This window comes from Cnephaeus nilssonii (genome assembly GCF_951640355.1).
Source record: "Cnephaeus nilssonii genome assembly, chromosome: 17".
NCBI lineage: Eukaryota > Metazoa > Chordata > Mammalia > Chiroptera > Vespertilionidae > Cnephaeus > Cnephaeus nilssonii.
Genome location: NC_137088.1, coordinates 532269 through 558125, shown reverse-complemented (window position 1 = coordinate 558125; position 25857 = coordinate 532269). Strand labels below are relative to the sequence as shown.

The window sequence follows — 25857 nt, the reverse complement described above, 5'->3', positions numbered from 1 at the left end:
TGCCCCCAGCCCACAGGCCCCAGGCCAGCCAAGGCAGGTGCCATCGGGGCCCGCCCCCGATCACCCCACAGAGGGAGGCAACCGGCAGCGGCGGGGCCAGTGAGCAGTGGCACCAGGCTAGCCAAGGCGGGTGCGAGTGGGGGCCCCAATCACCCTGCTGGTCGCCCCACAGATCAGCCCTGATCGCTGTCCAGGCCTAGGGACCCTACCCATGCACAAATTTTGTGCACTGGGCCTCTAGTAAAGAAATAAAGACCTGGGCTCTGACCCCAAGTAGAGAGCAAGGGAAATATTCAGACCTGTCCCACCTCCTCCAAGCCCTCTCTGCCTCCCACCCATGCCCAGGAGGAAGGATGGAGAGGGGAGGGAGACAGGAGGGTGGAGTCTGCAGAAACCACTGAGCCCCTGTCCAAACAGCATGTGATCTGCAGAGGTTTCTTACCAGTCCAGACCCTTCACCATGAGAACTGAAGCTCAGACTGCACCCAACCCAGCTCCCAGCCACACCTCCCACCTGACTGCCAGGTCTTCCTTGCTCAAGAGACCTCCTGTACGTGGACTTTGATGCCTGGCCCTGGAGTAGGCTCTCCCCGCAGGAATGCCTCTTCCCCAGTGTCTGTCTGTCAAAGTCCTCTTTGTCCACAAGGTGGTCACCAGACATGCTCTCTCCGTGAAACCACCGCAAACTCTGCCCGGGAAGTAACTGCCATTCTTTCGGCGCTCCCTCAGGCCTCGGCGGAGCTGTGCATCAGAGCTTACCACACTCTGCCTTGTCTCAGAAGTCATTGATGGGTATCTAGCTCCCCCCAATCTTTAAATGCCCAGGACAGGGGCTGACTTCCCCTCACAGCTGGGTGCACCAGGCACAGGCAAATGCACTTCAACAACAGGCTGGCTGAAGGAGCATCTCAAACGCATGCCAGGGGCCCTTTAGGGTAATTCAGCAAACATGTCCCAGGCCTGACACATGCCAACAACTGTGCTAGATACATGCTTTGGAAACACAACATGGAGGAGGAGAACACACTCAGGCACATCTAGGCCCGGTTCAGTGGGGGGGGGGGGGGGAGGGCGAAGTGATAAGGCAACGCTTCCCAAACCTCCCTGGGCACGTGGAAGAGCCACCAGAGCCCGTGCAGCAGGTCTAGGCAGAAGAGGGGGCCGTGGGCGGCCGGGGGAGCAAGCCAGAGGGGCCACGTCTGGGCCTGAGCATCAGGAACACAGCGGGCAGTCCTAGAAGAGGCCCGGGAGCGGCGGCCAGCACCTGCAGGACATCCTTAAGCTTCTCCACTTACATCTCACAGATGGCGCTGACGGATTTCTGTGAGCAGCTTAGAATAACCAGAGACTCAGTTAAATCAGCAGTCCTTCCCTTAATCCTACTGGAACCCAGTCACCACCTGCCACCCCTGCACCCGCACACCCCCGGCTCTCCCCAGATGCCTTGCTGACTTCAAGTGATAGCCTACGGCAGGGGTCCTCAAACTTTTTAAACAGGGGGCCAGTTCACTGTCCCTCAGACCGTTGGAGGGCTGGACTATAGTTTTAAAAAAACTATGAAAAAATTCCTCTGCACACTGCACATATCTTATTTTGAAGTAAAAAAACAAAACGGCAAAAACACCCGCATGTGGCCCGCGGGCCGTAGTTTGAGGACGCCTGGCCTACGGTATGGACGGGGAAAGACAAGCTTTACCCCCAGGGGCAGGAGCATCTTTAGAGACCACCGAGAGCGGAGGAGCTCTGTTCTACTTCCTGCTCCCCCGCCAAGTCCCCAACCTCTACTTTCCCTGTGACGCAGAATAAAAGTTCCTCACGAAAGAACAAGCCCCAAGTGGTCTTTCTTGCTCTGCCCATTAGCATCCTCTCTCCAGGATGGGAGAAGCAGGGAAAGGTGCCGGTGAATTCCCTGAATTCCTGTGATAGCCTCACCAACTATAAAAAACATACCCTCCCTTTCTTAGGCACACCCCTAGCCCCCCTGCATTCATGAGTAAGTGAACAATTACTGTCTTCATTCATTCAGTCACTCCTTCACAAGTATTTCCTCAGTCACACTGCGCGATGCAATGACCTATGCTGGGCTTCAGGCCCTCTCCCAACTCCGGTCTTTCCACTTTTCTCTGACGGGGTGTGGGGGAGGAGGTGTGTGTGTGTGTGTGTGTGTGTGTGTGTGTGTGTGTGTGAAAGTACAACAGAAGAGGGAGAGGTAACCACCGCTGGAGGGGTTCGAGAAGACAGAGATGATGAGAAGACAGAGATGACTGCCTCCCTTCAGGTGAGCCCTTAGGCCTCGGTGATGCCCTGCAGTCACAGATAACGGATTCTTATCACACCAGCAGCTTGCTGTTTCCCAAAATACTACATCTGCTCCTGCCTCAGGCTCTAGAGCACACTTCCCTCAGGTCTGCTCCAGGACACTCTCACCTCATCCCATCTCCTCAGAGCACTCTCAGCCCCCACCCTGCTTTATTTCTCTTCACAGCACGCATCACCACTGGCATTTCACACTGAACTAGTGGCCCGGTGCACGGATTCGTGCACATTGAAAGGAAATTAATTAGAAGAAATATTTTAATATCGCTATCCGCCCTTTCTCTATAACAGAAGTATCAACCAAATTCATGGTTGACAATGACAAATGGAAACACACGCGTGCGATTGGCGCCAGTGAGAGCTTTATGTGTGTCACGCATGTGTGAGTCAATTTAGGCTTTTATAGATACAGAATAAACTTGCTTAATTAGACCTGCTTTCTGATGTAGCTAAACGTTTCCCAGCCCAGTGAAGCACCCCAACTTCTCTTTCAGGTAATTGTCAGCAACACAGCAGTAAATATGAACACGAAGCACATTATTATTGTAGATCACGCAGGGAGAACAAAGGGTAAAATATTTACTTGCAGCAGTGTTTGACTATGTTCTGAGCAGTGAGAAAACCTGAAGTCATTTTCAAGCTCCACCATTTCTTACTTCCTTTCAGTCAGGTCAAGTTTCTAAGCTTTCTAAATCTCCGTTTTCCGGCTAAGGAAAAGAAAATAGGATTCTACTGAGTCTCCTATCTACCTTCTCCAGGACTTCTGTGAGGATCAAATGAGATGAGGCACGGGAAAACACTTCATAGACATTTGGTTAAAGTGTAAAATGTTTCCACCTGGCTGTAAAGCAAGTCATGTTCCTGGGCTGAAGAAATTCCAAGGAGGCTAGCTGCTAGGAAGAGGAAGCTGTGCGTTGCTCCGTGACGTCATTACCTGGCACCCACAGTGATGTTTCCAGGCTGGGCTGGGCTGGGCTGTGGGCCGCATTTTGCACCATGGGGTCTCGGCAGCATTGGCTGCAATTTGGTGGGGTGTTGCTCTGGGGTGGTGGCGGGGCCTGTGTCCCACTTGGGAGAAGCCTAGTGTTGCTTTGTGGACGCCAGGTCCACGGTGCTGTTTCTCTGTAAATGGTCAGTGCACACATCACGGCAGCTCTTGCGTTGAGCGTCTGCCCCGTTGTGGTCATCGCGCGTCATAGCGACCGGTCGGTTGGACACTTAGCATATTAGCCTTTTATATATATGGATTAGTTTTTACGTCGCCAATCCTCCCACGAGGATGTGAGCTCACACCCACAGAGGCTTTGCTTACTCTGCTCACTGCTGTGTCCCCAGCATTTAGAACGGTGCTGGGGCACATGGATGGAGTGGACGCATTCTGAGCCCTGAGCACGCTGCTGCATGAGAGTGAAATGGGGAGCCACTCCCAGCGGATGACTTGATCAGAGCTGAGACAGACCCGCTAGCCGCACAGGATGCTCTCGGCATGGTACTCAAGTTGAAAAAATAAACAAAACCTGGTTTAGGTAAAAGGTGAAGTGTGTCTACATTAGGACAGTGGTTTACTGAGCACCTATTATGTAAACACCTCAGTAAATGGTTCAGTCACAGTCCTTGGAGTTACAATACTGTACACAATTATGCAATTATTATTGTGATAAGTGCCACAAAATACACATAAAAGAGAGTGGATGAGCCAAAGCCACGCCCAGGATTTATTCCCACATGACTAGATGGATGGCGTGCCGTCCTCACACAAAGCGAACAAAGGAAGAAATGGTTTGGAAGGGAAAGGGGCTTCCTTTTGGACATAATGAGTATGCGGTCAACAGGATGAAGGGAAATATAGGGCTAATATGTAGTAGCACAATAAGGGGAGCAATACAGACCGGAAGCCACCTGTGACTGTAGACTATGACAACAAACCTTTTCTTGGAAGACACATGAGCACAGCCCTCAGGTTAGCTCTGTCAAGGCTACCTGATGTTTAGAGTTTACAAATCAGTCACAGGAAGAATAAGCTCACGACTTAAGCGCCCTTAAATATGCATCTACTAGAAGTCCGTTCCTTTCATGTGACCATTTGAAGGGCAGCCACGGTCTGAGCCAGTGAGACTTGGCTCTGCACAGCTGAGACAGCAGCCACCGAGGCTGAAGACCAGGATGCACTCCACCTCACACCAGACCTTTCTGACCAAGGATTTGGCTGCAGAGACAGAGTCACAAAGCACTACCAGCAACCTCACCTGCCCACTTGGTAATAACTCGTGAGCTTATTAACTCTCTGTTTTTTAATGTGTTATAAACATAACATAAATTTACCATTTTAACCATTTTTTCAATCCTCTTACCCGAGGATATATTTATTGATTTTTATTTTAGAGAGAGAAAAAGAGAGAACATCGATGTGAGACAGAAACATTGATCAGCTGTCTCCCGTACGTGGCCCCAACCAGAATTGAATCCGAAACCTTTTTGTGTATGGCAGTGATTGGCAAACTCATTAGTCAACAGAGCCAAATATCAACAGTACAACGACTGAAATTTCTTTTGAGAGCCAAATTTTTTAAACTTAAACTTCTTCTAATGCCACTTCTTCAAAATAGACTCGCCCAGGCTGTGGTATTTTGTGGAAGAGCCACACTCAAGGGGCCAAAGAGCCGCATGTGGGTCGCGAGCCGCGGTTTGCCGACCACTGGTGTATGGGATAAGGCTCCAAACTGAGCCACCCGGTCAGAGCCACTTGAACCAATTTTAAGTGTACAGTTCAGTGGCATTAAGTACATTCACACTGTTGTGCAACCATCACCACCATCCATCTCCAAACTTTTTCATCTTCCCAAACAGAAACTCTGTACCCATGAAACACTAATATCCCCATTCCCAACTCCCCAGCCCCTAAACAATGACCGGTCTACTCTCTTTCTGTAACTATCTGACTACTCTGTTACTTCTCTTAAGTGGAAGCATACAACGTTCGTCCTTTTGTGACTGGCTTATTCACTTAGCATGATGTCTTTTAGGTTCTTCCATGTTTTAGCATGTGTCAGAATTTCCTTCCTTTTTAAGGCGGAATAATATTCCACTGAGGTACGGAACAACACGTACCACGTTTTGTGTATCCATTCCACCACCGGTGCACCCGTGGGCTGCTTCCACCCTTCGTATTGTGGATAAAGCCGCCCTGAACGTGGGGATGCCAATATCTGCTCCTCAGCTTATTTTTTTAAAGTGTTTCTGTGTTGCCCTAACTGGTTTAGCTCAGTGGATAGAGCGTCGGCCTGTGGACTGAAGGGTCCCAGGTTCGATTCCGGTCAAGGGCATGTACCTGGGTTGCGGGCACATCCCCAGTAGGAGGTGTAGGTGTGCAGGAGGCAGCTGATCGATGTTTCTCTCTCATCGATGTTTCTAACTCTCTATCCCTCTCCCATCCTCTCTGTAAAAAAATCAATAAAATGTATTAAAAAAAAAAAGTGTTTGTGTTCTGACCGAATGTGCGGCACGCTCTGCTCAGACATATTGTGCCACAGTTGAAACACAGATCTACTTTGCCTGTCGGAAACCCACAATCTGGCTCTTACCTTCATGGCCCTGAACACAGCCGGTCAGGTCCCCGGGAACTCAGCGGCCATCAGTCTCCTGGGACCTGCCATTCTGCAAACAGCTGAGCAGCCTCAGCTGCGACTGAAAGGGAGCGCGGTCTCTCTAGTTAATGCTCCCGGCTCCAGCAGAGCCACAGACGTTCAAGCTCAGATGCAAATTTTAACAGTAACTTCTCCTACGGGAGTTACTCAGTCACCAACCGGGATAGCCCCCTGTTCCCCTGCAGTGAGCTGGGTAAAAAATAGTTCTTCACTTCTGGTTCAGCTGTTCTCTTTAAACAAGACATGCTCCCAATTTCTAGAGACTTGAAACCAAAGAAGTATCCGCTGCGACAACTAAGCTAGTGTAACCTGCTTTAAAAGCCTTAAACTTTACAAAGGCCATGCATCAGTACACAGCAGGGATCAGCGGACCACAACAATGGGTCTGGCCCATGGCTGTTTTGTAAATAAAGTTTTACTAGAACACATAACCACTCGTGTACATATCGCTGCTTTGGTGCTACACCACCAGAGTTGAGTAATTGCAACTGAAACTGTATGACCCACAAATCCTAAAATATTTACTATCTGGCTCTTTACAGGAAATGCCTGCCAACTCCTGGGTCACACATATTGATTGGTTCATTGTTCCCAACTGGAAACAAGTGGTGATGTGAGCAGCTGTTTGAGTCGAAAAGGCCTTTACTAAACGAACCGTGGGGGAAGCTGGCTGGTACCACCCCCAGGAGGCAATGGAGTGGCCACACTCCCCAAATCAAAAGCAGGAAAGCAGATCCAGCCATGCTTGTAGTTTAGGAGGGGCGTGGAGCACACCTGTAGGAAAGCAATGTGGTCTCACTTCCCATCACCCAGCCTTCAAGAAGAACAGTGGAGTCTCGCACAAAATAGTACAGAACCACCTGCAGAAAGAAGCATTTCCAGACACAGGCTTCTTACATTACCCAGCGAATTCCCCACCGGCCACGCTCTGGAAGTTTCAGCGTGGACCCCAAGAAGGTTGCCTGGTTGGTAACTGATTTTCCAAGATTCTTCCAACTCTCAAGAGAGTCAGGAGAAAACCCTGGGAGTGAACTATATTCAGAAGCACACGTTTTCCAATACAAAGTCATTTCAAAATCAAAAGAATCAAGAATTTTATTTGTCCAGAAGACTAGCAGAAAAGCCTCCATCTTCCTCCTCTCCTGCGACAAGATTGGTGTTGCATCTGGAATACACCTCACTGCCCTCCATGCTCGGGATGACAGGACAGATGTTAGCTCCCGGATCGGCGTCCTGCCACCCGCAGGGCAGGTGAGCAGTCCACCGAGGACATGGAAGCATCGCTTCCTCACAAACAGCTGTCGGAGCACAGGCAATGCAGCGCTGGCCTCGGGCAATCCCTTAACATCTCTAAGCCTTCAGTTTTTTCATCTGCAGAATAAATGGCTTTGATACTGGACCTCCGTGGCTCCTTTTAACATGATTATCCTAGCTCTGTAATTATACCTGTGTTGCTCACTGCCTTACTCATAACACAGAAAATGGCATGCATCAACAAGTCCTTACTTCACTTCCTGATAGCCTTCTCCACCTACTCTCTCATCACAACATCAGTGTGACAAATTAGGCAAGATTCCAGAATCAAATGTGTGGCTCTGGAAGCCAGGCTCGGTGAAAACTGTCTACCTGGATTTGGTGGGCAGACAAAAGGAAGTGTTCTAATCCTGTGCCTTTCACCCATGAAAAAGACATTTCCTTCCGGAGGCTAAATTCTCAGATCTGGGTTCAAAACCTCAGCAGGGGCCCTGGGAAATGCTGGGCAGGCGGATACCAGCAGATCTTGGAGGAGCCATTTATCAGTGATTGCAAAAACAAAGTGTGTGTGTGTGTGTGGGCAGATCCTCTGTCCTAAATGTATGGGTCAGCAAATAGTATGCAGGTTTGGTGACCCCATTCTGCTCTCACAAATAAAAAAGAGTGAGGTGAGGGGAGGATAGAAATAGTGAATTTGGTGGGTCTGGATCTCATGAACAAGAAGTTGTGGGGACACTCCTTGAATCTGGGGAGTTTGCCCAATTCGCTGGACCCAGATGAACTTAACATATGTGACCTGAGCACTGGGCTCCAGGTGGCCCAGAGGCAAGGGGATGAACGCTACAGGTGGGAGAAGGGGGTAAGAGCCTCCATGAATGCAAGCCTTTCTACCCAGACCAAGTCTTGGGCTACAGGTTGCCAAGAAGGCCTGCACTCCTATCCTCCTAACCTTCAAGATAAAATGACTTTTTTTTTTTAAGTTGTTTTTTTAAAAATATATTTTATTGATTTTTTACAGAGAGGAAGAGAGAGGGATAGAGTTAGAAACACTGATGAGAGAGAAACATTGATCAGCTGCCTCCTGCACACTCCCTACTGGGGATGTGCCCACAACCAAGGTACATGCCCTTGACCGGAATCGAACCTGGGACCCTTCAGTCCGCAGGCCGACGCTCTATCCACTGAGCAAAACCGGTTAGGGCTAAAACGACTTTTTTTGATAGAATCAACTCAGTTGGATTCATGACCCAAGATGGGCATCAGGGGAGCTGCTCTCAAGAATGAATGCAGCTCTGGATGGTTTTGCTCAGTGGATAGAGCGTCGGCCTATGGACTGAAGGGCCCCAGGTTCAATTCTGGTCAAGGGCACGTGCCCGGATTTTGGGCTCGATCCCCAGGGGGAGGTGTGCAGGAGGCAGCCGATCAATGATTCTCTCTCATCATTGATGTTTCTATCTTTCTCTCCCTCTCCCTTCCTCTCTGAAATAAATAAAAATATATTTAAAAAAAAAAGAACAAATACAAAATTTTGCACATATGTAAGTATGTACATTTTTCTGGAGAGAAGGCTCATCGCTTTCATTTTCAAAGAGGGCCATAGACAGACAATGTGATTTTTAAAAATCCAATATATTACCCTTTTTTATTATGCCTCTACTTAATTATCCAGCAGGTACCTAAGGAATTTAAATTTCAAATATTTCCCCCGAAAATTAAGAAAGGTCAAGAGTTGACAGTGAAGTTTGAGAATGCGGCATGCCTGCTAATGCTTTCACTCTCTCCTTAAAACTCAGAAAGACAGGAAAGATTACATTAGGAATGATTACAGCTGACCTGAGGTAGACCAATTCACATGATCGCAGCTGAAATCAGTTCAGTCACTGTCAGTAACAGAAGAGGCGATGGAGATCATGACAGAAGACTTGACCTGGAATTCAGAGACCAGCAGCCTAGTCTATTCCTAGCTCCCCCTGCTTTAATCTGTGACCTTGGAAAGTCCCTTCTCCTTCTGGGCTTGGGCCTATAAAATACAGGCCACTGAAGTAGAATGGTGGTTTGCAAACTCTTTGAAGGCAATGAACATTATCCTCCTATATAATAAAGATGTAATATGCAAATTAACCCTCACGCCCTCACAAGATGGCTGCCTACAACCAGGCCGGCAGGGGGGTTAGTGAGGGACGACCAAACAACTGAACAGCAGGCTGCGGGGGGCGACCAGGCTGGCAGGGGGGGTTAGTGAGGGACGACCAAATGACTGAACAGCAGGGTGTGTGGGGCCACCAGGCCGACAGAGGGGGGCAGTTAGGGGCGACCAGGCAGGCAAGCAGGTGAGCGATTAGGAGCCAGCAGTCCCGGATTGGAGGGGGTGCAGGTTAGGCAGGAATTTCGTGCACTGGGCTTCTAGTGTTTATATAAAATCATCTAGAATTCATTAGAAGCTGAAACAAATTCAAAATGGCAGGCTGAACATACACATTTATATCCACTTCCAGAAGCCCCATAAGTTATTATCCTTCAATATCTATACTTACTAAGCATTTACCACGATTTTTTAAAAAAATATTTAAACTGAGGTTTCAACCCTGGACATATCAGTCTTTTCTTTTTTTAATATATTTTTACTGATTTCAGAGAGGAAGGGAGAAAGAGAGAGAGACAGAAACATCAATGATGAGAGAGAATCATTGATCGGCTGCCTCCTGCACGCCCCCCCCCCATTGGGGATCGAGCCCGAAATCCAGGCATGTGCCTTTGACCAGAATCCTATCAGGGACCCTTCAGTCCGAAGGCCAACGCTCTATCCACTGAGCCAAACCAGCCAGGGTCACGTGATTGTTTTAAGTGTATTATTAATTAATGGAAACCTTAACACTTTATAAAAATAATTTTATTGATTGATTTTAGAGAGAGACAGGAAGGGAGAGAGGAAGAGAGGGAGAGAGGAACATCGATTTTTTGTTCCACTTATTTATGCACTTGCTGGCTGATTCTGTATGTGTCCTGACCGGGGATTGAACCCGTAGCCGTTGGTGTACGGGGACGACGCTCTAACTAACTGAGCTCCCCGGCCACGGCAAAACCTCAACACTGTTATTAGGCAGGTGCTGGTCCCCACCGTACCGACGAAGGAGCTGAATCACCAGCGTGGAAGGAACTTGCCCAAGTTCCCACAGCCAGTAAGTGGCCGAGCCAGGATTCAAGCCCCGGCAGCCAGCCTGAGTCCGTGCTGTGCATACCACCTCTCAGACTGACCATCAAGGAACAGCGAAGCTCCCCGCCAAAGAAAAAGAATCTTAACGAGACAGAGATCCTGTCTCGTTAAAAACGTCTCCGTATTTTGGAAGATGCAAAGCGGACAAATGAGGAGTAACCGACTTGGGTGGAGTCCATTGGGTGCGGCAGCTGTCCACCCCGTCGACCCCATCCCACAGTCCCCTGTTGGAGGCACAGGTTTCCTCTCCTCGCGGTGTGAGCACTAAGGAAGCCTGGAAACAGGCAGGCCGGGGAGGAGCCTGCAACCGAGGTGCATGCCCTTGACCGGAATCGAACCCGGGACCCTTTGGTCCACAGGCCGAAGCTCTATCCATTGAGCCAAACCGGCCAGGGCCATTCTGGGCGTTTAGTGTTTGGGCCTGCTGGCCCCGGGGCAGACCCAAACATTCTGTTCTGTAACGCTTACAGCGATAAGAAACGCACGCCAGGCATTCAGCAAAGCAGACCCACAGACGGTCTCCTGTAATCCTCACGCTAATTCTGAGTTAGGGATCATCTCTGCTTGCTGCATTGGAAAACTGGCGCTTAGGAAAAGTAACCTGCCCAACTAGGTCACAGCTAGGATTTTCACCCAGATCCTTACAACACCCAAGCCACACTCAGCCATTCTGCTCTACTGTCTCCAGAGACCTGACTCCAGTATCAGAAGGAAAAGTTCCCGGAAGCCCGTGGAAAACAGAGAGAGCAAAAAAAGAGCTGTGTGTGGTCTGGTCTTGTTTGCAAACGGGCTCCCCCACAGATGGAGGGCTTTCCAGCCAGAGCCCGGCAGGGACCGGACCTGCGGTAGCATCTGCCCACCGAGAGGGAGCGCCCCGCGCGGCAGCTCGGCCAGAGGGCAGCCCCGCGGGGTGAAGAAAAGACCCCGCAGCAGGCAGCCCCCCGCCCTTTCCCGGACCTTTGGGGTGATTGATGGTCGTGGTGGTGATGGTGGGGGGAGGGAGGGTTCTTCTCGCAGTGTGGGGCCGAGGAGCTTTCTACCTGAAAAGATTCCCAGATCCGATTTCCATTATTACTTTTTAAACAATCCCATTTATTTAAAAAAATAGCGCTTCATTGATTTCAGAGAGGGAGAGCCATAGAAACATCAACGACGAGAGAGAGTCAGTGACCGGCCGCCTCCTGCACGTCCCCCCCCCCCCCCCACGGGGGATACGAGCCCACAACCCGGGCGTGTGCCCTTGAGCGGGAATCGAACCCTGGACCCCTCGGCCCGCAGGCCGACGCTCTAACCATTGAGCCACCGGCCAGGGCCCACATCCGCTGTGTCAAGTTCTCAGGAGACAAGGCGGTAATGGAACGACCAAGGGCAAGCGATGCCCGCGCCGGCGAAGCCCGCGCCTCCACCACCCGGCGAACTTGGGGGGCACCAAGGGATGTCCCTGGAGGCCGGGCAGGTGCTTCGGAGGCGCCGGGCAGAGCGGAGGGACGGCCCCCACCCCTTCCTCCAGGGAGGGGCGGCCGGTGCCCGGGCTCCGGTCCGCGACAGAAAGGGGAGGCGGGCCCCCCGATGCCTCCCACTCCGAGGGCCCGGGCGGCGCGCCGCTCAGCCTTTCCTTCTCGGGGCGGAGGGCTGCGCAGGTCCGTCTCCCCACTCGCCGCCCCCGCTGCCCCACACGGTCCCCCTCAAGCCCCCTTTCGCCACCGCGCCGCTCCCCAGACCTCGCTTCCCCTAGGGGCCCCGCCCCTCTGTCTTCCCGGGCCGGCCCCGGCTCCCTCCGCCCCGCCGCCTGCGGTACCTTGAGCGTTACGTCGCACAGCTTGCCCTGCCGGCGGATCTCCTCCATGACGCCGTAGCCGCGACTAGGCAACTCGGACACGGAGAAGTGCACCAGGTCCTCCAGCTCCTCCGCGCCGTCCTCCACCATCTTCCCCCGCCGCCGCGACTGCGCAGGCCTGGCCGGCCGGCCGGCTCCCAGCTCCACGGGGCGGGGCGCGGCGGGGCGCGGGCGCGCGCCGACGTCGGCTCCGGCGCAGGCCTGGGAGCGGACGGGCCTGCGCGGCCGCCGTAGGTCGGAGCCGGCTCTGCGCCGGAAGCCCTGCTGCCCCGCTTCCTGGTTCGTGCGCAGCTTTTGTTCCCTTGCTATCTTGACCCTGGTCTCGCACCTGCAGCTGCCGCATTCTTCCTAGAATCAACGGTCCCGTCTCCTGTTTTCCTGATTCTGCCCTGACCTTACTCGTATCTCCACCGAGGACCGCGGACTTCATTTCCGCCACTACCTCAATACTTCCGGGACCTCCGGAAGCGGCCCGTTGCCATGGCGACCGTGTACACAACCCGACCGCTGCGCGCGCGGGTTCTCCTTCGCAGCAGTTGCAGTGGTGGTGCTGCGGCAGGGCTGCTGCCTCCGGAGCGGTAAGCAGGGCCCACGCGCCGCCGGGATGGGGTGAAGGGAAGTCCGAGAGGAGGGGGTGTACGCCGGGGCGGCGGGCAGCGGCTGGGATCCGAACATCGCTCCACCCGGGAGTTCCCCAGCGTGGCTCCCTGACCGGTGAAACCCGGGCGCGGCATCGCGGGGGGCCCTTTCAGGGCTGGCCTGAGGCTTAGAGTCTTCAGATCTAACGTTCCCTGTCCCCCCACGAGGGTCCTGCGTCGCGCCCGACGTTCCGAGGGCGCGAGGCTGGGGTCCAGAGGTATCCTAGGCTCTTCTGCTCTTAACTGTTTTCGAACTGGAAGGGGCTTGAGGCTCGCCAGTCCGAGCCCTTTGCTTTACAGATGAGAAAACTGCTCCAGAGAAGGACAGGGATGGTCCTAAGGCCCACTGACTCCCAGACTCCACATAGGGGTCCGACATGTTGGGTGAGAAAAGGAGAAAGGCCAGTTTCTGCGTGGATCCGAGTGTTTTGTGTAGCCCAAGGCTGGGTGCGTTTGGACCCCGTTTTGCGCTGGTTCCGATGCTGCTGCCGCTCTGGCTATGAGGTTTCCCATGAGAGTCCCTGGTCCTGGCAGGAGCGCTGTAAGATAGGGACTCCCCTGGTGCCCATCTTCCCAGCGTATGGCCCCTCTCCTTTCATTGAGCCGACAGGTGCTTGGTGGCAATTCTATTCCTTCCCACCCCAAAAACAAAGACACCCCGAGCCTCTACAGCAGGGGCGCTGCCTGGTGGCCACTCGGAAATATCTCGTGGTCGCAGTCCGCGTGAGAGGGCAGCATTCCCCACAAGGACCTCAGGGGGGAGGACCCCACTAAAAGGAAGGGCGTGGTGAAAGGGCTGCACTTGGCTTCTTGGAAGTGGTGCTTGGAAAGTGAGGTCCTCCCAGAGGGGCTGTGGGCTTCGGGGTGGCTGTGGGAGGGCAGTGACAATTGATGCCCCGGGGACTCTCTCAGTAGTGACCGAAGACGGACCCGCATGTGGAGATTCAGCACCCCTCTGACTTCCAACCATGACCATCACCACCAAGCACCGTTTCTTGGGCACCTGCCCCGTGCTGGGTACTGTTGTGGACATTGAGGGGGGATTCAGATAAAAGGCACAGCCCTGTCCCCCGGCAGCTTGCCGTGTAATCTGGGAGCCGAAACCCGCTCAAATGATGTGGCGTAAGAACGGTAACAAGCATCGTTTCAGTAAGTGCGAGGTGCACGGGGTCCCCAAAGGTCTGGATGCCGAGGGACTGCTGAGGGGCAGACGTGCAGGAGGGTGCGGTGAAGAGAGAAGCAGAGAAGGCTTGCCTCTGGTGACGGGTCTGGCTCCTGGCATGCCTGGGCCATGGGTGTGAGCACAGAGAGGGCCTTGGGAAGCACAGCGGGGTGACTGCATGTGCATGTTGGCAAATTGCATGGTAGAGAAGGGGCAGGCTCCGAGGGGAGGGTGAGGCTTGTGCGGTCTGTGGGTGGGGGCTGCCAAGAGGGACCTGTGGGCACCAGCCCCCAGAGGCTGCCCTAATGGGTACCTCTCAGGAGGAGGATGGGCCCTCAGACTGGTATGGGGGAATGGTTCCCAGCTCTTTAGAGGTTGAGGGTGTTTGCTGGAGTCCAAACACACCTCCCTCCACTCTCAACTTCCCAGTCATCTCGACCAAAGTGAACTTAGAGGTGAGAGGTTCTCTTCAGTCTCTTCAGCTTGGAGTTCGTGTTAGAGCTACATGAGGCTTCTTGTTTCTCAAGAGCAGTTCTGCCGACAAGGATTTCAGGACTGACATTGGACAAGCCGTGATCTTGGCTCACCTGAAGGCCTCTCACGTTCATTTTCTAAAAATTAAAAGGTCTGAGTGATCCCCGGCGGAAAAGACTCTCCTGCCGCCATCCCTTGAGGCATGTAGGAGGTGGCACACTCTCCAACAGGCAGATGTGAAAGTCACGTGTTTGCTGACTGGATCTGACATCTGACGGGCTTGTAACCGGGGTTGGAGTTTTATGTCCACATCATTGACACGAAACAGAAAGGGGAGGGCCTGCCTCTATTTAACTTGCTTCTACAGGTACTTCATGCCACCTGGGAGTTAATACAATTATGAGAGGAGAGCAAGTGGTCACCACAGGTTGTGTCTAGAAGTGTGGAGGAACATTCATGTTTTTAAAACATCGGGTCATTTTTAGCCAGTAACACTCACTGAACCTCTCTTAGATGATACATGTAAAATGTTACCATTCTTTATTTAATGTTCTTTTTAAAAATGCAATAATTGACTTTAATTAAAAGAAGAAATCTGGCCCTGGCAAGTGTGGTTAGAAGGCTTGGGGTTTTAATTTTTGGTCAAGGGCACATACCTACCTGGGTTGCAGGTTTGATCCTCAGCCCCAGTGGGGACAAGTGCAGGAGGCAGCCAATTGATGTCTCTCTCTCACATCAATGTTTTTCTCTCTCTCTCTCTCTCTCTCTCTCTCTCTCTCTCTCTCTCTCCCTCCCTCCCTCCCTCCCTCCCTCCCTCTATTCCTCTCTCAAAAAAACAATGGAAAAAATAGCCTCAGGTGAGGGTTAACAAGCAAAAAGAAGAAGAAATCTGTTCTGACTTTTTCTTTACAAAAAAGCTCTTGAAAATTAGCTTTTATTTATTTATTTTTTTAAAATATATTTTATTGATTTTTTACAGAGAGGAAGGGAGAGAAATAGAGAGCCAGAAACATCGACCAGCTGCCTCCTGCACGCCCCCTACTGGGGATGTGCCCGCAACCATTGTACATGCCCTTGACCGGAATCGAACCTGGGACCTTTCAGTCCGCAGGCCGACACTCTATCCACTGAGCCAAACCGGTTTCGGCGAAAATTAGCTTTTAGAAAGTATTAAACATATCAGTTTTGCAGTAGCCCACAGTGTTGGAGTGCTTTGCAATGCCCAAGCAAGCTATTTTTCTCTTAGTAATTCTGTTGATAATGCTTTTTTCCAATTTGAAGGCGAAATGGAGTCAGCTCCCTATGCCTCACGTTTTCCTAATTCTTCATAAAGTCAGTAAATTCCTCTGTTGGTTGTCTTTCCCACAAGTATCCAGGAGTTTTCTCTAGCCTCAACTCCTCTCTCCTGCCCTGGGAAAGTACAGGTTATTTTAGGGACAACGGGCTGCTTTCTTCTTTCTTTCTTTCTTTCTTTCTTTTAAAATAGTTTTATTGATTTCAGAGAGGAAGGGAGAGGAAGAGAGAGACAGAAACGTCCATGATGAGAGAGAATCATTGATCGGCTGCCTCCTGCACGCCCCCGCACTGGGGATCGAGCCCCCAACCCGAGCATGTGCCCTGACTGGGAATCAAACTGTGACCCCCTGGTTCACAGGTTGACGCTCAGCCACTGAGCCATGCCCACTGGGCTCCTTTCTGACTGAACTGATCCAACCTGACACGTCCTCCTTCGACTTGGTCTCTGTTCAGAGTCGCTTTGTACGCATGGAGCATTAACTCTAAATGAGCTGTTGGCATTCTGTCTTTAGATTTATGGTTCCATAAAGTGAAATTATTGAAATTTCAGAGCCCAGTCTTAAGACTACATGACCACAAACTACTTGATGATATTCAAATTATTTTTAAAAAGGAGAAAGAAGGAAAGAAAAAAATATTAGATGGTCCTAGAAAAATTTACATGGTAAATTAGACATTTTGGAACAACTTTAAAAACCTTGGAATAACTTAAAATCGTATTATGTTAGTTTTCCCAATAACTTTGAACAATGAGATCATTTTGTATATTTTTCTGGACCTGCATCATGTTTTCTAGTATGACTTAATTAGGTTCAGTGCAATTGATAATTACAGATAGGTTTTTACTTAGCTTCTCATAGAGATCTTTACATTATCTCTCAATATTTAATCCTTTTCATCAGCATAGAAGAGGCAACTAAAGAGCTGAATGTTTGTTTTTCATTGATTTCAGAGAGGAAGGGAGAGAGAGAGAAACATCGAAGATGGGAGAGAATCCTTGATTGGCTGCCTCCTGCACGCCCCCTACTGGGGAGTGGGGGATTGAGTCTGCAACCTGGGCATGTGCCCCTGGCCGGAATCAACCTGGGACGCTTTAGTCCCCAGGCCGACGCTCTATCCACTGAGCCAAACCGGCTAGGGCAAGAGTTGATTGTTTTTTAAGTTCCCCTTAAAGCAATAAAAATCTGTGCAATTATTACTTCTATTTAATAACACTTTTGCTTTTACACTCGATGTCAATGCTGGAACCAAAACTTACTGTCTAATTAGTATTAAATGCTTTATGCAGACACTGTCAGGATAAAAGGCCCAGTGTAATTTTTAAAAAATATATATTTTATTGGTTTTTTTACAGAGAGGAAGGGAGAGGGATAGAAAGTTAGAAACATCGATGAGAGAGAAACATCGATCAGCTGCCTCCTGCACACCTCCTACTGGGGATGTGCCTGCAACCAAGGTACATGCCCTTGACCGGAATCGAACCTGGGACCTTTCAGTCCGCAGGCGGACACTCTATCCACTGAGCCAAACTGGTTAGGGCAGGCCTAGTGTAATTTGACAGTGAGACTAATATCCAATAAAGATGAGACTTCATATTTATCCTTGGGAGGTTGTACAATTCATTTTGTTTTTAATTTATCTTTATTGTTGAAAGTATACAGGTGTCCACTTTGGTGTGTGTGTGTGTGTGTGTGTGTGTGTGTGTTTTCCCCATTGACCCCTCCTCCTTGCACCCACCCCTCTCAAGCCTTGGCCACACTATTGCCTGTCCGTGGGCTATGCATATATGCATAAGATCCCCAGTTAATCTCTCCCCCCACCACACACACACACACACACACACACACACACACACACACACACACACCCACCTTCCTTCTGAAATTCATCAGTCTGTTCATGGTTCTCTGTCTCTAGATCTATTTTGTTCATCAGTTAATTTTATTTATTAGATTCCACATATGAGTGAGATCATGTGATACTTACCTTTTTCTGACTGGCTTATTTCGCTTGGCATAATGCTCTCCAGGCCCATTCATGCTGCTACAATTCCGTTTTCAAAAATATTTATACTTCATTATTTGGGTAGGATCTGAGAGATCCGTTAACTCTCCCCTTTTGTAGCATCTCTCGAGTTTGCTTTACTGTTTATGGAGCTTATGGTCCTACCTTGAGAACATTTTTTCCATTATAGGACAACTCTATCCATTAGAAAGTTCCTTTACTTAAATCGCCCCCCTATCCCTTGTATCTATAAGCATTCTATTCATCCTATTCCATGAAGCTACCTCAAACATTTATTTCAGCATTTTATTAGCCATGGTAATTATTTGTGATCATACAAATACAGGAATACACATATAGGTGTTTCTGTCTGAAAGAAGATGGTGAGACTATAGTTAGTTTTAGGAGAAGAGGAAGGAGGGGACTATCTGTGATTTTTTTTCTTGATGAAGTGCCAGAGAAGAAAGAATATTTGATTATGAGCTAGCGGGTTGCAGACTCGATCCCCAGTGTGGGGCGTGCAGGAAGCAGCCGATCATGATTCTCTCTCATCATTGATGTTTCTCTTTCTCTCTCCCTCTCCCTTCCTCTCTGAAATCAATAAAAATATTTTTTTAGGAAAATTAGTTTTAATGCTTTTCATGGTAAGTACTCTCAAGGAAAATACAGGGAAGGAGGCAAAGCATCAGGGGACTCAGACGCGGAGCATTGCGAGAAACCACACCTAAGACTCCACGCGGAAGGGCTCGGGCGGGAGGGAGCGTCTTAGCCTTTTCCTTCAGTCTCTTAGGGGCGGGGTCCATGGTGGACTCGGTGAGGCCACCTGGAAAGCCGAGGGACCGGGCTTGGTGAGCAGGTCCTGTGGGCACAGCACGGCAATGCTCAGGGTGAGAGGGGAGGTGGCTCCCGGGGACGGGAGACCAGGGACTGGGCACCACTCCCTTCTCCTCTGCTGGGTGAGTGACACCCCCTCTCGCTGTCGCCTGGTGATTGACGGCTGCTGACACCGTCGCTGTCTTCCTCTCTCCAGCTAGAATGAGCACCAGGAAAAAAGTGCACGCGTTTGTCCGTGTCAGACCCACCGACGACTTTGCTCATGACATGATCAGATACGGCGATGACAACAAAGTAAGTGCGACGCGTGTGCCCTCACCGCGGGTGGCCTCTCTCCGTCCCGCCTCGCTAGGGTGTGAGCAGGTCGTGGCCCTTTAAGGGCCCAGGCAGGACGGGCGAAAGCCCAGAAGGACTCCAGGGTCCATCAGGCCCAAACCGTTCCCCGGCAATGCTGTTGGGGAGGAAACTCCGGGCACTCCCATTCTCCATTGTCTTTTTGGTTAATAAGCTTCCCTTTAGCCTTGGCCGGTTGGGCTCAGTGGATAGAGCATGGGCCTGCCGACAGAAGGGTCCCGGGTTCCATTCCGGTCAAGGGCACGTGCTCGGGTTTCTGGCTCGATCCCCAGTAGGGGCGTGCAGGAGGCAGCCGATCCATGATTCTCTCTCATTATTGATGCTTCTCTCTCCCCCTCTCCCTTCCTCTCTGAAATCAATAAAAATATATTTTTTAAAGTAATAATAAAGGCCCCCCTGTGCTAAAGCAGTTCAATAAGAACATGGAAAAGGTGCTTGACCCTGAACCAGAGGTGGGGAGCCACCACATCCCCCTGTGGACTGGGGAGGGAGGTGCGGGACCTGGTAGGTGCTGCAGGGTCCTGCCTGTCCGCCGGGGCTGTGCGGCACGCTGCAGCAGCAGCTTCCTCCCCCTCCCAGACGGAGTCCCTGTCCTCACCGAGGGTCACTCCCTCTTTTGTTCCACATCAGGCCTCAGCCATCGGTGATTTTTTTGCACCAATTTACAGCAATTTCCTAACAACTATGCCTTCATCTCCCCGTCTCCCTCTCCCTCCCTCCCCATCGCCTCTCTTTTCCGACCTAGACCATCGATATTCACTTAAAAAAAGACACGCGGAGAGGAGTTGTCAATAACCAGCAGACGGACTGGTCCTTCAAGCTGGACGGCGTGCTCCACGATGCCTCCCAGGACCTGGTCTACGAGACCGTCGCCAAGGACGTGGTGGCTCAGGCCCTCGACGGCTATAACGGTAACGTAGCTCCTCGGCTGTCTGACTGAGAGGACAGACCCGTGGGGCCCTCGGAGAGGGGCACGCGCCCTCCCCACCACCCCCCCCCCCCCCCCGTGAATAAAATGAATTCTCCCTCGCTAACTTCTGCTTGCCTATTGGTCTGCCTCCACGTTCTTGCCTTTGGCTTGACCCAAAGTCCGGACCCTGCCTGCCGTCACAGGAGTGACGCGGGCTCTCTGTTGTCATGGCGATTCGCCTTCGGTGCCGCCCTGTTCCAAATAGCTCACCTACTTAGTTTTGAAGACAGTGCCCTTATGGTGGACGCGATGGCGTCCAAACATTGTTCTCTAAGCTCCCTGCTGGGTGTTACTTCCAACCATTCAGTCAGCACCGTCGACTGTTTACGTTCTCGTATTGGACCGTGTGCAAATATAGTGCTAAAAACATGAGTCACGTTTGATTTCTTAACAAATTAAAAGCAGCCGTATCAGGAAATGTTTACAGACTCGTTCAGTGTAAGATTGTTTGAAATTTTTTTTTTCTTTCCCCTTTTAAAGATTTAAAAACCCTCAGACTGTATCACAGTCGGTAGACTGAGACCACTTGGTGGCTGCTGACTAGCATGTTCCCTGTTTGCAACTTTGAGGTCTGTTCCACGTCCCGGGGCCCCCCCTGAGCGGCTCCGTTGGTTAGAGCAGCATCCCCTCCACGCCAAGGTTGCGGGCCCCTCCCCGGGCAGGGCACATCCCAGGAGCAGCCAGCGAACCTGTCAGTACGTGGAACAACAAACTGACGTTTCTCTCTCCCTCCCCTTCTCTCTAAAATCAATACGTAAAGATGAAAACTTTAAAGAAGGCCCTGGAGCGGAGATGCTCAAACGCTGTACACGCCCCCCGTGGTCACGGAGGTGTGGTCCGCACTGACCCTGCGGGCTGTGGCCCTGAGGAGGCAGAGGCAGGAAGTAAGGCCCAGGTGCCGTGGAACCACAAGTGGGTTCTGAGTGCCAGCCCAAGGGACTCCTTCCGGCACGTTTGTGTCGGCTCCGTAGACACCCTGTCTGAGCTCCAGCTCACACTCGGAGTTTAGGCAGCCGGTAGAATTTGACCCGTCCCGGAAAGGGAGCATCCGTTTGGCAAAGGCAGCCTGGTTTCCGTGGCACGGCGTTGCCCGGGTGGGTCTGCCGTGTGAACGCCCCGAAGCGGCCTTGGGGACAGGGTCTGGCGCAGGCCGCCCAGGAGGAAGAGCAGGTGGGAACCTGAGACCTCGTGGCTCGTGTCCCGGAGCCTGGCGGTGACGTGGACCTAAAGGGTGTGAGAGGTGCATGCAGAGGACGTCTCCGAGGGCAGGGGCTCCCGAGAGGACCTGGCCAGGGCGGTCTGTTTCCGGAAGGGGAATGGGTCCTCCTGGCGGCCCCGCTCGGTCTGTGGGAACGTGCCATCTACAAAGAATTCTCCCCATTGAGGGGAAATGCCTTTTCCACTCCCATCTCTTCCTGGGGGTTTCAAACGCCTTTGCCTCCTGCCTGGCCAGCCCCTCGGGGAGGCCTCACCCTGAGCCCCTGGCAGTTCATGGCCTTGCTAAAGGAGGGCTGGAGTTCTGCCCTGGCCGGTGTGGCTCAGTGGATATAGCGTCGGCCTGCGGGCTGAAGGGTCCCGGTTTCGATTCCAGTCAAGGGCACATGCCTGGGTTGCGGGCTCGATCCCCAGTAAGGGGCGTGCAGGAGGCAGCAGATCAGTGATTCTCTCTCATCATTGATGTTTCTATCTCTCTTTCCCTTCCTCTCTGAAACAATAAAAATATATTTTAAAATCTATAATAATAAAAGCGTAATATGCTAATTAGACCGGACAACCGAACCACCGGATGAAGCTGGAGCTTCAGGGGCCGAGCCCCTTGCACGAATTTTGTGCATCGGGCCTCTAGTAAAAAAAACCATAAATAACTAATCAGTAGAAAAATCGGGTGAGGATTAACCAAAAAAAGAGAAGGGCTGGAGCTCAATCCTTTTCGACTCCTCCCCTTTCCAGGAAAACCCGAAGTCGCTCTGCTCCCTCAGACCCCCTCCCTCCCCCCTCCTCGCGCCCTGCTCTCCGAAGAAGCCCTGGTCAGGTCTCTGGGGAAAGGGAACAGCAGAGCACTCTGTGGGCCTCGGATTCAGAGCAGCTGCCTGTGTTCTGAGCATTTATGTCCCCATTTCCCTGCCCACCCACCCTCCACGGCAGGAAATCCTGGTCTCTGTGGAGGCTCCTGATGGCCACGTCCAGGCCCCGGTGCTGGCTGGCCCTAGGCGTGCGGGGGGTTGGGATGGGGTGGGGGTGGGGGGGAGAGCTATCCTCGGAGCTGTTTCCCTGGAGGTCACCGAGCCCTATTTTTGAAATGTTTGCAGGCACCATCATGTGTTATGGGCAGACGGGAGCTGGCAAGACTTACACCATGACGGGGACCACGGAGAATTACAAGCACCGAGGGATCCTGCCCCGGGCTCTGCAGCAGGTAGGGGTGAGGGGGCACACAGGTCCCCGCTCTGCCACAGGTGCTGCTGGCCCAGGCCAGCTGCTGGAGACCCGGGGGCGACAGGATGCACATGGGGGGAGGGGGTGTCCGTGAGTCAGAGGCCTCAGGAAACCAGGGGTGCGGGTTTTGGACCCTGGCCCACGCCCACGCCGAACCTGTTTCCTCGTTCGTTTGTAAAAGAGGGCGTGGGCCATGCCGACTGGCTTGTGGCTGCTGCGCTGGTCTGTGGCCTGTGACTGAGGATCTGAGGCCCGAATCAGGTCCTTCCTGGCTTGAATGAGGGGATAGGGGTCCTGCAGAGCGTCCACCACCCCGTCCCGCCCCCCCAAAGTGCCACGGCCACGGGAGGGAGCGGAGCTGGCCCGGCTCTGAGGTCTGAGTCCGTGTCCCCCACCCCCACCTCCACCTCCACCCCCGCAGGGGTCCGGGAAGTGGGAAGCCAGATGGAAGGCAGGAGGGAAGGGCCTTCCTTTGGGGGTGCGAGCCTGGGTTTGAGGACCCTCTGGAGATAGGAGGCAAAGGGCTTTCCCCCCGGCCCCCCCGAAGGCATCTTGAGCTTGTACACCCCTGTCCTGGAAGAATGGCAGGTCCCCCTCCCACACAGCCACCACGCTCGGCGCTCTGAAGCAACGCCTTGGTAATGCGCTGTCAGAGCCTCAGGGTCTCAGGATCTTCTGAGACGTCAGTAGTCCAGCCCCGTGTTGTCCAATAGAAATATAATGTAAGTCACATGCACAAGTTTTAAATATAGACATTGTTTATTTCAGAGAGGAAGAGAGAGGGAGAGAGAGAGAGAGAGAGAGAGAGAAACATCCATGATGAGAGAGGATCATGGACCGGCTGCCTCCTGCACACCCCCCACTGGGGATTGAGCCCACAACCCAGGTATATGCCCTTGATTAGAATCGAACCTGGGACCCTTCAGTCCGCAGGCTGACGCTCTACCCACTGAGCCAAACCGACCAGGGCCACATGTGCAATTTTGAGTTGTCCAGTAGCCCCATGGGAAAAAGTCACACATGTGAAATTAGCTTTTCATCATATATGTCATTTAACCCAGTATATCCAAAATATCATCTCTACGTGTAATCAATATGAAAAGTATTGAGATATTTTACATTCTTGTCCTCATACTAAGTTTTTGAAATCTGGTGTGTATTTCCATTTAGACACCAAATACTCATCAGAAATACTTGTCTGTATTTAGATGTCATAAAAGTCACAGTTGAGAAATAGGTTTATAAACCCAAGTTGTTCCGAATATACTTACAGGTTTACCAGGAACTGAGTCGCGTCTCGGTTTTTAAATGTCCGTTTGGGTTCACTGAAATCACATGAGGTTGGCAGTGTGTTTCCTCGTTGGCACTGGCCACACGTGGAGTCCGCAGCTGCAGGTCCAGGCTGTGAGCGCCAGGTCGGACCTCCAGGGTCATCTCGCCGGCTCCCGTTTGACACAATAGAAAACTAAGGTCCAGAGAGAGGGAACCGCCGTCCGCAGGCGCCTGCTGCTCAGTGCCACGCGGTCTTCGCGCCGAGACAGCCAAGTCTGGCTTAGCTGCTTCCCGCGCGAGCTGAGTGACAAGCCCTGTATCACGCGGAGCCTCCCGCGGACGGGGGTTGCCCTGCCCGACGTCAGTCACGGGGGTTCCGAGGATGCAGTGAAACGCTGGGTGTGAAAGAGGCTTATGCCTGGTGAGACCCCGTAAACTGGAGACCTTCACCCCAAGTCCTTCCTCTTCATCACCCCTCTGCTCCAGGGACCTGAGTGAGGTTTAGCCAACCTGTAAGTCAGGCCTCTAACACCAGGGGCTAGTGCCCGGCCGGTGTGGCTCAGCCGCTGAGCATCGAACGGGAACCAAGAGGCCACCAGTTCAATTCCTGGTCAGGGCACGTGCCCGGGCTGCAGGCTCAGTCCCCTGGGGCAGCGGGCAGGAGGCAGCCGATCGGTGATGTTTATCTCTCTGTCCCACTCCCTTCCTCTTTCTCTAAAAATATATGAAAACGACACGGTGATAGTAAACGTCACCCGATGGACTAGAATGATAGTCGTCGTTGCTGATGATCGTCACCCCAACAAACCGTAAATGCTTTTAGGAGAAGGTCTCTGATTGATGTCCGAGGCCCCTCGGAGGCCCGCCCTCCCCTGGCACAGGCTGCCCGCTGCAGCCCGGCTGCGGGGTGGGCGGCGACCGCTGTCCGACCTCCCACCCAGGTGTTCAGGATGATCGAGGAGCGCCCCACGCACGCCATCACCGTGCGCGTCTCCTACCTGGAGATCTACAACGAGAGCCTGTTCGACCTCCTGTCCACGCTGCCCTACGTGGGGCCCTCCGCCACGCCCGTGGCCATCGTGGAAAACCCGCACGGGGTCTTCATCAAGGGCCTGTCGGTCCACCTCACCAGTCAGGAGGAGGACGCCTTCAGCCTCCTCTTTGAGGTGAGAGGCTCGATGCTACGATTTCTCCCTCCCTCCCTCCCTCCTCCCCTCCCTCCCTCTCTTTCTTTCTCTTATTTTTTCCTCACACCCTTCTTCTTAGTTTTTTACTTTGATAATCAGGGTGAAAATTAAACATATACTCACTGAGCGATTTCAGCTAGTACCAAAACACAGGAATAGCTCTGGCCGGCATGGCTCGATGGTTAGAGTGTTGGCCCCGCGCGCTGAAGGGTCACGGGTTTGATTCCCGGTCAAGGGCACCTACCTAGGTTGTGGGTTCAATGAAAAAGAAATATATATGTAAATGGCCCTAGCCAGTTTGGCTCAGTGGAGAGAGCGTCGGCCCGCGGACTGAAGGGTCCTGAGTTTGGTCAAAGGCATGAACCTCGGCTGCAGGCGCGATCCCTGTGTGGGAGGCAATCAGTTGATGTTTCTCTCTCTGTCTCTCCCACTCCACCCTCTCTCAATACACACACACACACACACACACACACACACACATGAATAAAAAAGAATTACTTGTTTTCTACATGTGGCAACAATAATGTATATTTTGGCTTATTTCCTTCCAGTCTTTTTTTCCTGTGCAGTTTTTTCTTTATGTAGTTGAAATTGCCCCCCCCCCACCCACTTAACATTAAATCATAGGCATTTGTGGTATAGGAAAAAATAAGGATTAATACCTTATCAATAAAAATAAAAAAATAAAAGCACCAATTATTGTTTCCTCCTCCCCCCCCATTAAAAAAATTTTTTTAAATTGATTTCAGAGAGGAAAGGAGAGGGAGAGAGAAATAGAAACATCAATGATGAGCAAGAATCATGGATCGGCTGCCTCCTACACACCCCCCATTGGGGATCGAGCCCACAACCTGGGTATGTGCCCTGAACGGGAATCGAACTGTGACCTCCTAGTTCCATGGTCGGCAAACTGCGGCTCAATAGCCACATGCGGCTCTTTGGCCCCTTGAGTGTGGCTCTTCCAC

At 51.9% G+C, this 25857-nt stretch overlaps 2 protein-coding genes across 9 annotated transcripts in view; one reads left to right on the top strand and one right to left on the bottom strand.

Moving 5' to 3' along the window:
- Positions 1 to 12585, bottom strand: part of KLHL18 (kelch like family member 18) — a 38436-nt gene extending 25851 nt beyond the window's left edge. Inside the window, exon 1 of one of the 4 annotated variants that reach the window (XM_079795292.1) lies at positions 12227 to 12585. In XM_079795292.1, coding sequence (XP_079651418.1) covers positions 12227 to 12355 — 129 coding nt within the window. In that variant the 5' untranslated portion in view covers positions 12356 to 12585. The remainder of the gene's footprint in view (positions 1 to 12226) is intronic. The other 3 variants (XM_079795293.1, XM_079795290.1, XM_079795291.1) reach the window with 3 other exon arrangements.
- The window catches only part of KIF9 (kinesin family member 9), a 38610-nt gene continuing 25230 nt past the window's right edge, over positions 12478 to 25857 (top strand). For 2 of the 5 annotated variants that reach the window (XM_079795283.1, XM_079795280.1), the window contains exons 1-5: positions 12478 to 12843; positions 18874 to 18967; positions 19773 to 19938; positions 22307 to 22413; positions 24647 to 24871. In XM_079795283.1, coding sequence (XP_079651409.1) covers positions 12746 to 12843; positions 18874 to 18967; positions 19773 to 19938; positions 22307 to 22413; positions 24647 to 24871 — 690 coding nt within the window. In that variant the 5' untranslated portion in view covers positions 12478 to 12745. Of the gene's footprint in view, positions 12844 to 13815; positions 14053 to 18869; positions 18968 to 19772; positions 19939 to 22306; positions 22414 to 24646; positions 24872 to 25857 lie in introns of those variants that run through there. The other 3 variants (XM_079795279.1, XM_079795282.1, XM_079795281.1) reach the window with 3 other exon arrangements.